This window comes from Candoia aspera, chromosome 6, assembly GCF_035149785.1.
Source record: "Candoia aspera isolate rCanAsp1 chromosome 6, rCanAsp1.hap2, whole genome shotgun sequence".
In the NCBI taxonomy this organism is placed as follows: domain Eukaryota; kingdom Metazoa; phylum Chordata; class Lepidosauria; order Squamata; family Boidae; genus Candoia; species Candoia aspera.
Genome location: NC_086158.1, coordinates 42,305,653 through 42,317,682, shown reverse-complemented (window position 1 = coordinate 42,317,682; position 12,030 = coordinate 42,305,653). Strand labels below are relative to the sequence as shown.

The 12,030-nt window shown below is 40.4% G+C and overlaps 1 protein-coding gene across 1 annotated transcript in view; it reads left to right on the top strand.

Annotated features, from left to right (window-relative positions):
* Positions 1 to 12,030, top strand: part of MAP3K13 (mitogen-activated protein kinase kinase kinase 13) — a 33,483-nt gene that overhangs the window by 15,847 nt on the left and 5,606 nt on the right. Inside the window, exons 8-13 of the mRNA XM_063306850.1 lie at positions 945 to 1,054; positions 2,200 to 2,316; positions 2,483 to 2,620; positions 5,212 to 5,932; positions 6,165 to 6,232; positions 11,411 to 11,708. Coding sequence (XP_063162920.1) covers positions 945 to 1,054; positions 2,200 to 2,316; positions 2,483 to 2,620; positions 5,212 to 5,932; positions 6,165 to 6,232; positions 11,411 to 11,708 — 1,452 coding nt within the window. The remainder of the gene's footprint in view (positions 1 to 944; positions 1,055 to 2,199; positions 2,317 to 2,482; positions 2,621 to 5,211; positions 5,933 to 6,164; positions 6,233 to 11,410; positions 11,709 to 12,030) is intronic.

Below are 12,030 nucleotides of genomic sequence, written 5' to 3'. Positions count from 1 at the left end.
TTAGTCTGTGAGAAATCAGTCTGTTCCTCTTTTCCTAAACTCAGCCAGAAAAAGCTCAAGCCTCACCTGATTAGCAAAACAGCCCTCCTTAAATGAAGCTGGGCAGCTTTACAAGCTAACAAGCTCTCTGGCAAAAATCTCTTGTTTCTGTTTGCTCTCCTGTTCATTTGGTCTGGTTGCATGCTCCCAACTGCCTCTCCAATTTTCAGAGTGCTGACTGGGACATGTTCTTTAATAAGGTTGGTACTAGGTATAGAAATTCTGCTTTGCCTTTTTCGCTGTTACTACTCCAGATGGTTATTTCCAATGCGTTGTTAGTTTTATAAATTCATGGAACCTTAAAAAATAATTGATATATTCTTTAGCTGTGTTCTCTTTCTTGAATTCTGTTTTGAGGATTACATAAAAACTTACATATTTTTATAATTGAAAATTTCAATTAATTCTCTGCTTTTAAGAATGCAGGTAGAATTCAGGAATTGTTTTTCTGCAATAATTAATATGTTTATGTTTTAATACAGCCTTTAATATAGAATTGTAGATGTGCAGTCTACAGTTTAATAAACATTTATTTCTCTGTTTTCTTGTCCTTTGCAGCTCTCTGAGTAATATTAAAATCTGGTTAGTCAGAAGCAAGAAACAATTGAGAAGCATATCGTTCTGAAATAACGAGCATTTTTACATGTCAAGATTGTCTTATGGTATATGTCTGCCTTGCAACATACGACAAATTTGAGCTAAATTTGGAATGATAGGTTAACCTTGGTAATTAGGTTGCCCTGTCATATTGCTAAAGGCTTTCAGACTGTTGTGGGGGTAAATTCTGAGAAACCAGTTGAGTTTAGCTCAGCTTTCTTTCTCATGTGGTAGAACAAGAGTACACCTTTCTTGGTGTAATTACCAAAGCTCTGAGTGACCATCTAAATGTAAAATTGCTCTAACAGGCTGAATGGAGAGAAGAAGTAAAGAAGCACTTTGAAAAGATTAAGAGTGAAGGAACTTGTATACACCGGTTAGATGAAGAACTTATTCGTCGTAGAAGAGAAGAACTAAGGTCTGTTCTTCTTTAAGGGCTTAAGGTGATTTCTGGTTTAGATTAAGAATACATCTACTTTAGCATACCTTTCCCAACAGGGGCCAGCCAGTCATATCTGGGAATTCTAAAAGGAGCACATGAAGGGAACAGCTCTCTTTCTAGCAGGTGGTATTAAAATATATAACTCCTGAACCATGGAGATGCATTTAATTATCATGATAACTGTCTGTTGATGAATATAGCCTCCCTAAATTATCTAATCCATACTTTCCAAACCAGTCTCTTCCAGATGTGTTGGGATTATACTTCCTTAGTTTCTGAAGGAGTATTAGGTACAGGTAGTCCTCACTTAATGACCATTCATTTAGTGATGGTTCAGACTTACAATGGTGCTGAAAAAACTGATTTATAGCTGGTGCTCACACTTACAACCATCACAGCATTCTCATGGTCATGTGATCATGATTTGGGTACTTGGGAGCCAGTTCACATTTATGACTGTCGCAGTGTCCTGTGGTCACATGATCGCCATTTTCAACCTTCCTGGCTGGCTTCTGGCAAGCAAAATCAATGGGGAACCATGTGATTTGCTTAACAACCATGTGGTTTGATTAACAACTGTGGTGATTCGCTTAATGACTGCCACAGAAAAGGTTGTAAAATTGGGTTAGAATCACTTAATAACCACTTTGCTTAGCAACCAAAATTCTGGTCTCAATTGTGGTCGTTAAGCGAGGACTACCTGTATGTTCCCTGCCTTGAGTTGTTTATAAAAAAAATAAAGGCAGGATTAAAAAACCCCAAATAAATAAACAAACAAGTAAAGTATCTGGAGACTGCTAGGTGGGAAAGGTTGATTCACTCTGTTTTTGTCAAGGGTACATTGTGTGAAAAAGTACAGAGTTTTTATCCGTTTTGAACCATAGGCCAGTTGCTTTCATTAGGTGGACTTGAATTCTCATATTTTGGCAAAGAGACCAAGTACTATTACCTATTTCTAAATAAACATGTTTTTGTTTTGATAATACTGAAATGTTTTCATAACTTTTGTCTGTTTTAAAGGTTATATGAGACCTGTTTGAGAATAATGTTGCATAAGAATATGCTGTTGGTCATGAGATGAGGTTGTGCAGCTGAGACTGTCTGCTCTTTCCTTTTCATAGGCATGCCTTGGACATTCGTGAACATTATGAAAGAAAACTTGAAAGAGCCAATAATTTGTACATGGAACTCAGTGCCATTATGTTACAGCTGGAGGTTCGAGAAAAAGAGCTCCTCAAGTATGTATATCCACCTATATATATAGTCTATGTAAGTTTGTTTTCACAAGAATTCTGTTTTTAACAGAAACATAATTAATTTCCTTACCAAGGGTAATTGACTCCAAAATTAATTTTCCTTTGACTAAGAGAAGATTAAGAACTTTATTTTTTATTTTACATACAGACGGGAACAAGCTGTGGAAAAAAAGTATCCTGGAACTTACAAGCGTCATCCTGTCCGACCAATCATCCATGCTAATGCAATGGAAAAATTGATGAAGAGAAGAGGAATCTCCCACAAATCTGGGGGGCAGACTAAACGGTGAGGCAAATAACCATAGTATATTCGGGGGTGGTGGTGTCACTTTTCATAACGATTTCCTGAATTCTTTGGAATACCAATTTCTGGTCACTGAAGTGGTGCTTATTTACAATACATTAGATAGTAATATATGAATATGTGTGTAGTTAGTTACCTAACTGCTTTGAAAAGAACTTAATAGCTACAAATGGATATGTTATAGCATAAATATTTTAAGCTGCCTCGAAGCTTTGACAATAAGGTATGTTACAAATTTAGAAAATAAACAAATTTTATTTATTTATTTAGAACATTTATATGGCTGCTCAACACAGACAACATGACTCTGGGTGGTATACAAAATCATTAAACAAAAATACAAAAGAAAAATAGCATATACCACTAAAGCAAACTAAAATAATTAAATGGCAATCAGGACTAAAATATACTGTATCTCATCAACTGGGATCTCTGCTTATCCTGAACCAATGCCTGGGCAAAGAGCCGGGTCTAAATTGCTTTTCTAAAGGTTGCATGGTTGGAGCCAATATCAGGGTGGATGTGAGGAAATCATTCCAAAGGACAAGGGCCACTACCAAGAAGGCATGCCTCCTCAGTCCCACAGGGTGACCTTATTTCACCAAAGGGACCTGGAATGTGCTCTCCATGTCAGAGCATGTGGGATGGTTAGATACCCTTGGGAAAAGGCAATCCCTCAAATAACTCTGTCCTATGCCATGCAGAGCTTTATATGTCACAACAAGCATCTTGAATTTCACCTGGAAGCCTAGAGAAAGCCAGTACAGCATGAGGAATGCCCATAACTATCCATGCTGATGCATTCTGCACCACTTGAAGTTTCGAGATGGTATTCAAGGTAGCTCCATGTAGAGTGCATTGCAATAATCCAAGGTGTGAATCGGTTCCTCCTAATCCAGAAATGGGTGCAATTGGCGCACAAGATGAAGTTGTGCAGGGGCCGCCTTCACATAGTTGCTACTTGCTCCTCAACCAGGATCTGTGAGTCCAAGAGGACCCCCCCCAAATTCCACACTAAATCCAAGCAAGGTAGTGCAACCACACTCAGATTCAAATAAGAAATCTCTCCACTTCCAAGACCCATGGGGCCCCAAACCCACAGCCACTTGGACTTGGTAGGATTGAACCAAAGCCTGTTTTTCCCATCCAGTCCCCCACAGTCTCCAGACACTGGAACAGAACTATGACAGCTTACTTTGGGCAGTCAGTGATACAGTTGAGTATCATCAGCATACTGATGCTGCTGCACCCTTGTGCTGTTGAATGATCTCTTCCAGCAGTTTCATGGGGAGGGGAGAGTCCTGAGGCACCCCACAAAGGACATATCTAGGGCTAGACACCCCCCACCCTACCTCACCAACTGGAACCAGCCTGGAGAAAGGAGGAGAATTACCACAAAAGAGTTTTACCCGCTTCCAGTCCCCTAAGCCAGTCCAGGATGATACCATGTTTGATGGTATCAAAGGCTTCTAAGAGTTCAAGGATGGCCAGGGTGGACGCAAACATATAACTGACTGACAAAGAGTGTTACAATTTCTGCTGAATTAATATTTTAGCACAGATAATGTATATATCAGGCTACAAAAAAACAGCTACTTCTCTGCACTCAACTTTCTCAAGTAGCAGCCTGCTATAGTACATAGTAAACTGAGAAAGAAATTTCAGAGGTAGCTTGTGTTATGAAACTAGGTTTGTATTTCTTGTGTCTTAAGGCAATAATCTTACTAGATGTGTACTATCTTTGGTTGCATCCAAAGTGGTTCCCCCCTCCCATTCCCAGTCCTCCTGTTGTTGTTGTGCTCTTTCCTCCATGATATTCATAATTTTATTTTTAATTAAATGTTTGCAACTTATAATATAGTTTCCTTTATGTTAAACGTATAAGTAGGCACACTGACAGTAGTAATGAAGCCACAGGCCTCCTTAGCAAATCAAAATTGTATTAAAATGATGACAGCCATAGTGATATCATGATGCAAACTCCATCCTTACATACTTGTATCGGATGTCTGATGCAAGTTGTAACTAGTGGTTTTTGCATCATGATGCAGATTTTCACACTTCCCCCCATAGATTCCTATGAATAAAACCAAATATATATTACAGGTAGACCTCACTTACCGACTGCAATTGGGGCAGGCAACTCTGTCGCTAAGTGACACTGTCATAAGGTGAAAAGTCACATGACCACTTCTGACTTATGACATCAGTTCATCAGTTATGGCTGCGGTCATTAGACGAATCACCATGGGTCATTAAGCCCAACATCATGTGACTGTGATTTGTGACTTTCTGCCAGCTTCGCCATTGACTTTGCTTGTCGGAAGCCAGCTGTGAAGGTTGCAAATGGCGATCATGTGACTGCAGGATGCTGTGACTGTTATAAATGTGTGCCAGTTGCCAAGTGCCCAAATCGTGATCATGTAACCACAGGGATACTGTGATGGCTGCATCTTCAAGGACTGATCATAAGTCTCCTTGTCCAGCACCATCGTAACTTCAAATGGTCGCTGAACAAGTGGTCGGTAAGTGAGGACTACCTGTAATTTGAATGGTTTTACGTTCTTTTCCAGGCCTGACTTGCTGAGGTCTGATGGCATATCCAGCACTGAAGTGGCACCTAGCGGCTCTCCTCTCTCAGAGAGTCCCAAAATGACAACACTTAGTAGCAAGGGACGTTATCGCAGCAAACCACGCCACCGGCGAGGAAATAGCAAAGGCAGCTACAATGATTTTACAGGAGTCTTGAAAAATCAGCCAGCACAGGATGACTTTGGTCAGCCAACTCACCATCATCACCACCATCCCCATCATCATGATAATTACCTTCGACTTAACATACATGGACAAGATATAGCCAGTTGTGCTAACAACCTACGATATTTTGGTCCTGCTGCTGCCCTACGCAGCCCTCTTAGTAATCATGCCCAACGGAGGATGTCTGGCTCTAGCCCTGATCTTATCTCTGCTGCTATGGAAGCTGATTCAAGGAGAAATCTGGAGGTAAAGAAAGATGGAGAGAGCAAAGCTGATCATTGGGAATGTTGTAAAACAGGCACATATAGCCTCTGTCCGCAATGCAGACTGGGAGCAAATGATGCAAATCAACAATCACTTGATCTAGGGCTGGAACAGCCTGAAGGACCATTGTATGATTCAGTGTATGCAAATCTGGAATTTCCCTCAAAGAATAAAGAAGGTGAATTCAACAGCCACAGGTCAGTGTCTCCTCTTGGCTCCTCTCACCTTGCAAGCACTCCAGGACTGCTGGGTAAAACTCGATCTATTCCGAAGGTAAGGTCTTCAGAATTCTTGAAAGAATAAGCTTGTTTACATTTTTTCTGTTTTCTCATTCATACTGTTTTCTTAATCATGCTGCTTCAAGGTTTTATAGTTTGTGCTGAGTAGAATGAAATTTAGAGACTTTTCTTTCTGAAAATTGTATATTTATGAGGCTTACTTTTTAATTGGAATCTGCATATTTGTAAGTATTTGGCAAGTAACGTTGCCTTTTGCTGCCCCACAGAGTGGTGATGATTCTTCAGAAGAAGAAGGAGAAGTGGATAGTGAAGTGGAATTTCCACGGAGACAGAGGTAGAACAACCCATTTTTACCTTTTTCCTAAATATTTAATCAGTTCATTTAGGGAATGTTTGTATGATTTAATTTCATTCCTGAATAAAGAAAACTTTGAGTCTGACATTGTTAGCTAAGTTTTTCATCCAAAGAGTTACTTGTCCATCTGTATACCAGAAATAAAATATATAGGATATAAGGATAACAACATGGTCAAATGTGTGTATTGTATTGACCAAAGATGTGTGGCTAGTAAGAGGGAGAAACACTTTGAGCAGCAAACTGTTACACATCACTGTTGCACATCACAGGACCTCACTGACCTCACTAAGCACTGAAATATAATTAGTGGTGAATGGACATGAAAATAAAAATTACAGTTTAATACTATGTGCAACTCACCACTATGAATAAAATGTTCAGATGAGATCATGGGGAAAGATCTTTCAACCAGGTCCACTAATATGTACATTTACAAGTGACCCTAAGAAAAGATATTGCTTGGAAAGTAGTACTTTTTGGGACAAAAGGATTATTACCTATTGTCCTAACAGCCAGGAAACACACTGAGACAAGGAACTGGTCTCTAATGTTTATTGCTAGTACATAACAGGAATCCTAACAAACTGAAGAAGTGTGGGAAAAACCCAGACATATAAACCCCAAAGATTAAGGCGGTCCCGATGTGTCTCTTTGAATGGCTGACCAATTCCTCAGTGCTACGCATGCGCTTAACAGTCTGGATGGGAGCCCCCTGCTCGCCATCCTTACTCATGACACCTATAACTGCAAAGGTTTTCATATTTATATTTGTATGGGATACTTTTCATTTTAAAGACATTCTCAGATTAAAGCATAAAAATAATAAGAGACAAATGAAAAACAAGGAATGTTTATGTAAAAGTATAGGACTTTGCCTCATGGGACGCGGTGGCGCTGTGGGTTAAACCGCTGAGCTGTCGATCGGAAGGTCGGCGGTTCGAAACCGCGCGGCGGGGTGAGCTCCCGTTGCTAGTCCCAGCTCCTGCTCACCTAGCAGTTCGAAAACATGCAAATGTGAGTAGATCAATAGGTACCGCTTCGGCGGGAAGGTAACGGCGTTCCGAGTCGTCATGCTGGCCACATGACCCGGAAGTGTCTATGACAACGCCGGCTCCAAGGCTTAGAAACGGAGATGAGCACCGCCCCCTAGAGTCGGATTCGACTGGACTTTACGTCAAGGGAAACCTATAGGACTTTGCCAGGCTGTTTTTTTCAACTTTCTCTTCTCCTGTAACTTGAACTGTTGGTTTTTTCACTATTTTTTCCTAAGTATTTTCAGAATGTCATATAAATTACAGTGGATTTCATATCATAATTTTAGTTTACCTAGAAGGAGCTTTGCAGTTAGGTGCAATAGTACAAAACAAAGTTGTACACAATGTTCAAAATCTTGCAAGATGATGCTGTCAAGGTAATGCATGCTATATGCCAGCAAATTTGGAAAACATAAGAATGGCCATCAGACTGGAAAAAATCAACTTATAACCCCATACCAAAAAAGGGAAACACTAAAGAATGTTCAAACTATCAAACAGTGGCACTCATTTCACATGCCAGTAAGGTAATGCTCAAGATCCTGCAAGGTAGACTTCAGCAATTCATGGAGCGAGAATTGCCAGATGTACAAGCTGGGTTTAGAAAAGGCAGAGGAACTAGGGACCAAATTGCCAATATCCGCTGGATAATGGAAAAAGCCAGGGAGTTTCAGAAAAACATCTATTTCTGTTTTACTGACTATTCTAAAGCCTTTGACTGTGTGGACCATAACAAATTGTGGCAAGTTCTTAGTGGTATGGGGATACCAAGTCATCTTGTATGCCTCCTGAAGAATCTGTTTAACAACCAAGTAGCAACGGTAAGAACAGACCACGGAACAACGGACTGGTTTAAGATTGGGAAAGGAGTACGGCAGGGCTGTATACTCTCACCCTACCTATTCAACTTGTACGCAGAACACATCATGCGACATGCTGGGCTTGAGGAATCCAAGGCTGGAGTTAAAATCGCTGGAAGGAACATTAACAATCTCAGATATGCAGATGATACCACTTTGATGGCTGAAAGCGAAGAGGAACTGAGGAGCCTTATGATGAAGGTGAAAGAAGAAAGTGCAAAAGCTGGCTTGCAGCTAAACCTCAAAAAAACCAAGATTATGGCAGCCAGCTTGATTGATAACTGGCAAATAGAGGGAGAAAATGTAGAAGCAGTGAAAGACTTTGTATTTCTAGGTGCGAAGATTACTGCAGATGCTGACTGCAGCCAGGAAATCAGAAGATGTTTAATTCTTGGGAGGAGAGCAATGACAAATCTCAATAAAATAGTTAAGAGCAGAGACATCACACTGACAACAAAGGTCTGCATAGTTAAAGCAATGGTGTTCCCCGTAGTAACATATGGCTGCGAGAGCTGGACCATAAGGAAGGCTGAGAGAAGGAAGATCGATGCTTTGGAACTGTGGTGTTGGAGGAAAATTCTGAGAGTGCCTTGGACTGCAAGAAAATCAAACCAGTCCATCCTCCAGGAAATATAGCCAGACTGCTCACTTGAGGGAATGATATTAAAGGCAAAACTGAAATACTTTGGCCACATAATGAGAAGACAGGACACCCTGGAGAAGATGCTGATGCTAGGGAGAGTGGAGGGCAAAAGGAAGAGGGGCCGACCAAGGGCAAGGTGGATGGATGATATTCTAGAGGTGACAGACTCATCCCTGGGGGAGCTGGGGGTGTTGACGACCGACAGGAAGCTCTGGCGTGGGCTGGTCCATGAAGTCACGAAGAGTTGGAAGCGACTAAACGAATAAACAAAAACACAATGGTTCAAATTTAAAACATTCCAAACTTGACATACTCTCTTTCCAGCTTCAGTCATTTCAAGTTTGAAACATTGTTTGAGCTTGAAATAGGGGCTGTTTTGAACCTGATGGTTGGAACAACCTATTTCAGACTTGACATACAGATTCAGGACCAAAGTATTTCAGATTGAAAATGTTTTGGACACTGTAAAAGGTAAAGGTTTCCCTTGACGTAAAGTCCAGTCGAGTCCGACTGTAGGGGGCGGTGCTCATCTCCGTTTCTAAGCCTTGGAGCCGGCGTTGTCATAGACACTTCCGGGTCATGTGGCCAGCATGATGACTCGGAACGCCGTTACCTTCCCGCCGAAGCGGTACCTATTGATCTACTCACATTTGCATGTTTTCGAACTGCTAGGTGAGCAGGAGCTGGGACGAGCAGCGGGAGCTCACCCCGCCGCGCGGTTTCGAACCGCCGACCTTCCGATCGACAGCTCAGCGGTTTAACCCGCAGCGCCACCGCGCAATAGAAGATAAACTTCATTATATGTGCACAACTTTTTTCAGGTCGAGGACCACACTTAGCCTTTGAGTTGCATGTGGTTGGCCACACTCCAAAAAGTGTGATTTGATTTGCATTTAAACATAATTATTTATTAGTTATTAGTTATTATTTTAAAAGATTTGTATGGCTGCCCATCTTAAAACAACTGTGGGCGGTGCACAGCAATAAAACTATTAAAAACATACAAAAACTAAAAACCTGGCACTTCAATCCACCTCCCAGGGTGCCCCAACACTGTGCAGGCTCCACCACTCTATTCCAGCGTCTAGGTAAAGAGCTAGACACTGAAGGCTAAGAGGGTGGGGGCCTGCTGGATTGCTGGGGGGAGTGTATTCCATAAGGCAGAGGCAGCCACATAAAAAGCACACTTCCTAGGTCCCACTTAGATGGCAGTGTTTCAGGAAAGGGATTATCCAATCTAGTGGGACAGGCAGATACCACCCTCAGTCAGGGAGACTAAAGATAATTCTGGTGGTTATCCTACAGCCATCTATTTGCTAGTAGTTACTTTCTTTCACATTAACAGTTGTAATTTGGTAATTTTGAGAGTTCTGTGGAGTGTGCACTCAAAGCTTTTATGGGATGTATGTGGGCCTGAGGACCCAGGTTTTGCACTTCCATCTTAGATAATCTTTAGCAGATACTGAGAATTACTCTATCTGCAGTTATTGTTCTGTCTCTTAATGGAAGAGTATAGAGATGGATATGACAAAATTTGGAGAAAGAAGATAAAATGGATTTTAAGAAATGAATTCAGGAGATTATGGGTATTAATATATCCAGGTTTCTGCAACAGAAAGGAACATCAGCTAGGTGAAAATTGTCATCTAAATACCAATCTGGATATAAAGTTTAGAGCAGGTTGCGAGTAAGCTTCATGTATATCAAAATGCATGCATGTATAGCATATAATAATGAGAATGGAGAACATAGTAATTTTGTGATTGATTTAGGCCAAGGTATGACTGAAGAAAGTTACTTCAGGCTAATGTGTGCAAAGGTTTTATGTCATGGGATCCATTTCAACATAATGAAAAAAACCCTGCTTTATTGCATGTTGCACATCCCATAATTTTGAATGATTTCTGAGATAAAGATAATATAAAAAATGAAGGTTCAGATTTATTATCCTAAAGGCTTTAGGAATAATTATTAACTTATTATTTTGCTGACATATAAAGTGGTAATTATTTTTCATGTGATAAAGCTGTTGTTTCTAAAATGAGTTGACCTAATGAAGTTTCCTGATTGTTCTCTCTGATCTTCTGAGCTCACCTGAGCAATGTGGAATGGCACCTCTGGATGGGATAATTGTGCAAAATTGGACATGTTGCCATTTGATTTTAGTATTCTCTCCTTCCCAGATCTCCCCACTATCCACATAGTTTAGGCGGGTCTGAAAATGATTTTCAAGGGTGCAGCTAGCTGCAGGCCAAAGAGGAAATGGGCAGAATCTTTAGATTCATTTACCTTAAACTCTAACTTTGTCAATTCTGTACCATACCAGTACAGAATAAAGAGAGTGTATTTTGCTGTAGGATGGTTTCCAACTTATTTCAAATATTTCACAATTATTAAAAAATAGGAGTAAGACTATTATGAAACAGAATGTGCATTCTTTGCGAAGAGGAAGAGCTGTAATTAATTACATTTTTATGCATAATAGTTTTGAAATTATATATAATATGTATATTTTAAGAATGTCAGATTTGGCCTTCTACTTGCCATTTGGGTTCATATATATAAAATCAATTGTGTGCAGCCTTTGAATCAAAACTAACGTGTTATGGATTTTCAGGCCACATCGTTGCATCAGTAGTTGCCAGTCCTATTCAACCTTTAGCTCGGAGAACCTCTCTGTATCTGATGGGGAAGAGGGCAATACCAGTGACCATTCGGCAAGTCTGGATGAGCTGGCTAATAGGCAGGAAGATCAGTTGGCTGAGAAGTTCGATGACATGCTGTCACAGACTCCAGAAATTCCCATTGAGATATCTACTCAGTCTGATGGACTTTCAGATAAGGAGAGTGCTGTACGCAGAGTGAAAACACAGATGTCACTTGGCAAATTGTGTCCAGAGGATCATGGTTATGAGGTTAGAAACACAGTCTCTTCTCTGTTTAGGGATATTAAACATTATTTAGTTGTTCTGAAACCCGGTCTGCCAACCAGTTAAGGCAGGGGTGACCTTCGTGTGACCCTATATATGCTTTTGAAATGAAACTTTTATCATCTGTCACCATTAACCATACTTGCTAAGGCTTATGGGAGATACAATTCGGCAACATCTGGAAAACTCCAGGTTGCCTGTATTAAATTAAATCATTTTACTTGATCACCTACCTGCCTCTTAAATGATTTTATTAATGTCTTGGCTTCGATCCTAAAATAAATAGGAAGTTCATAGAAATAATTTT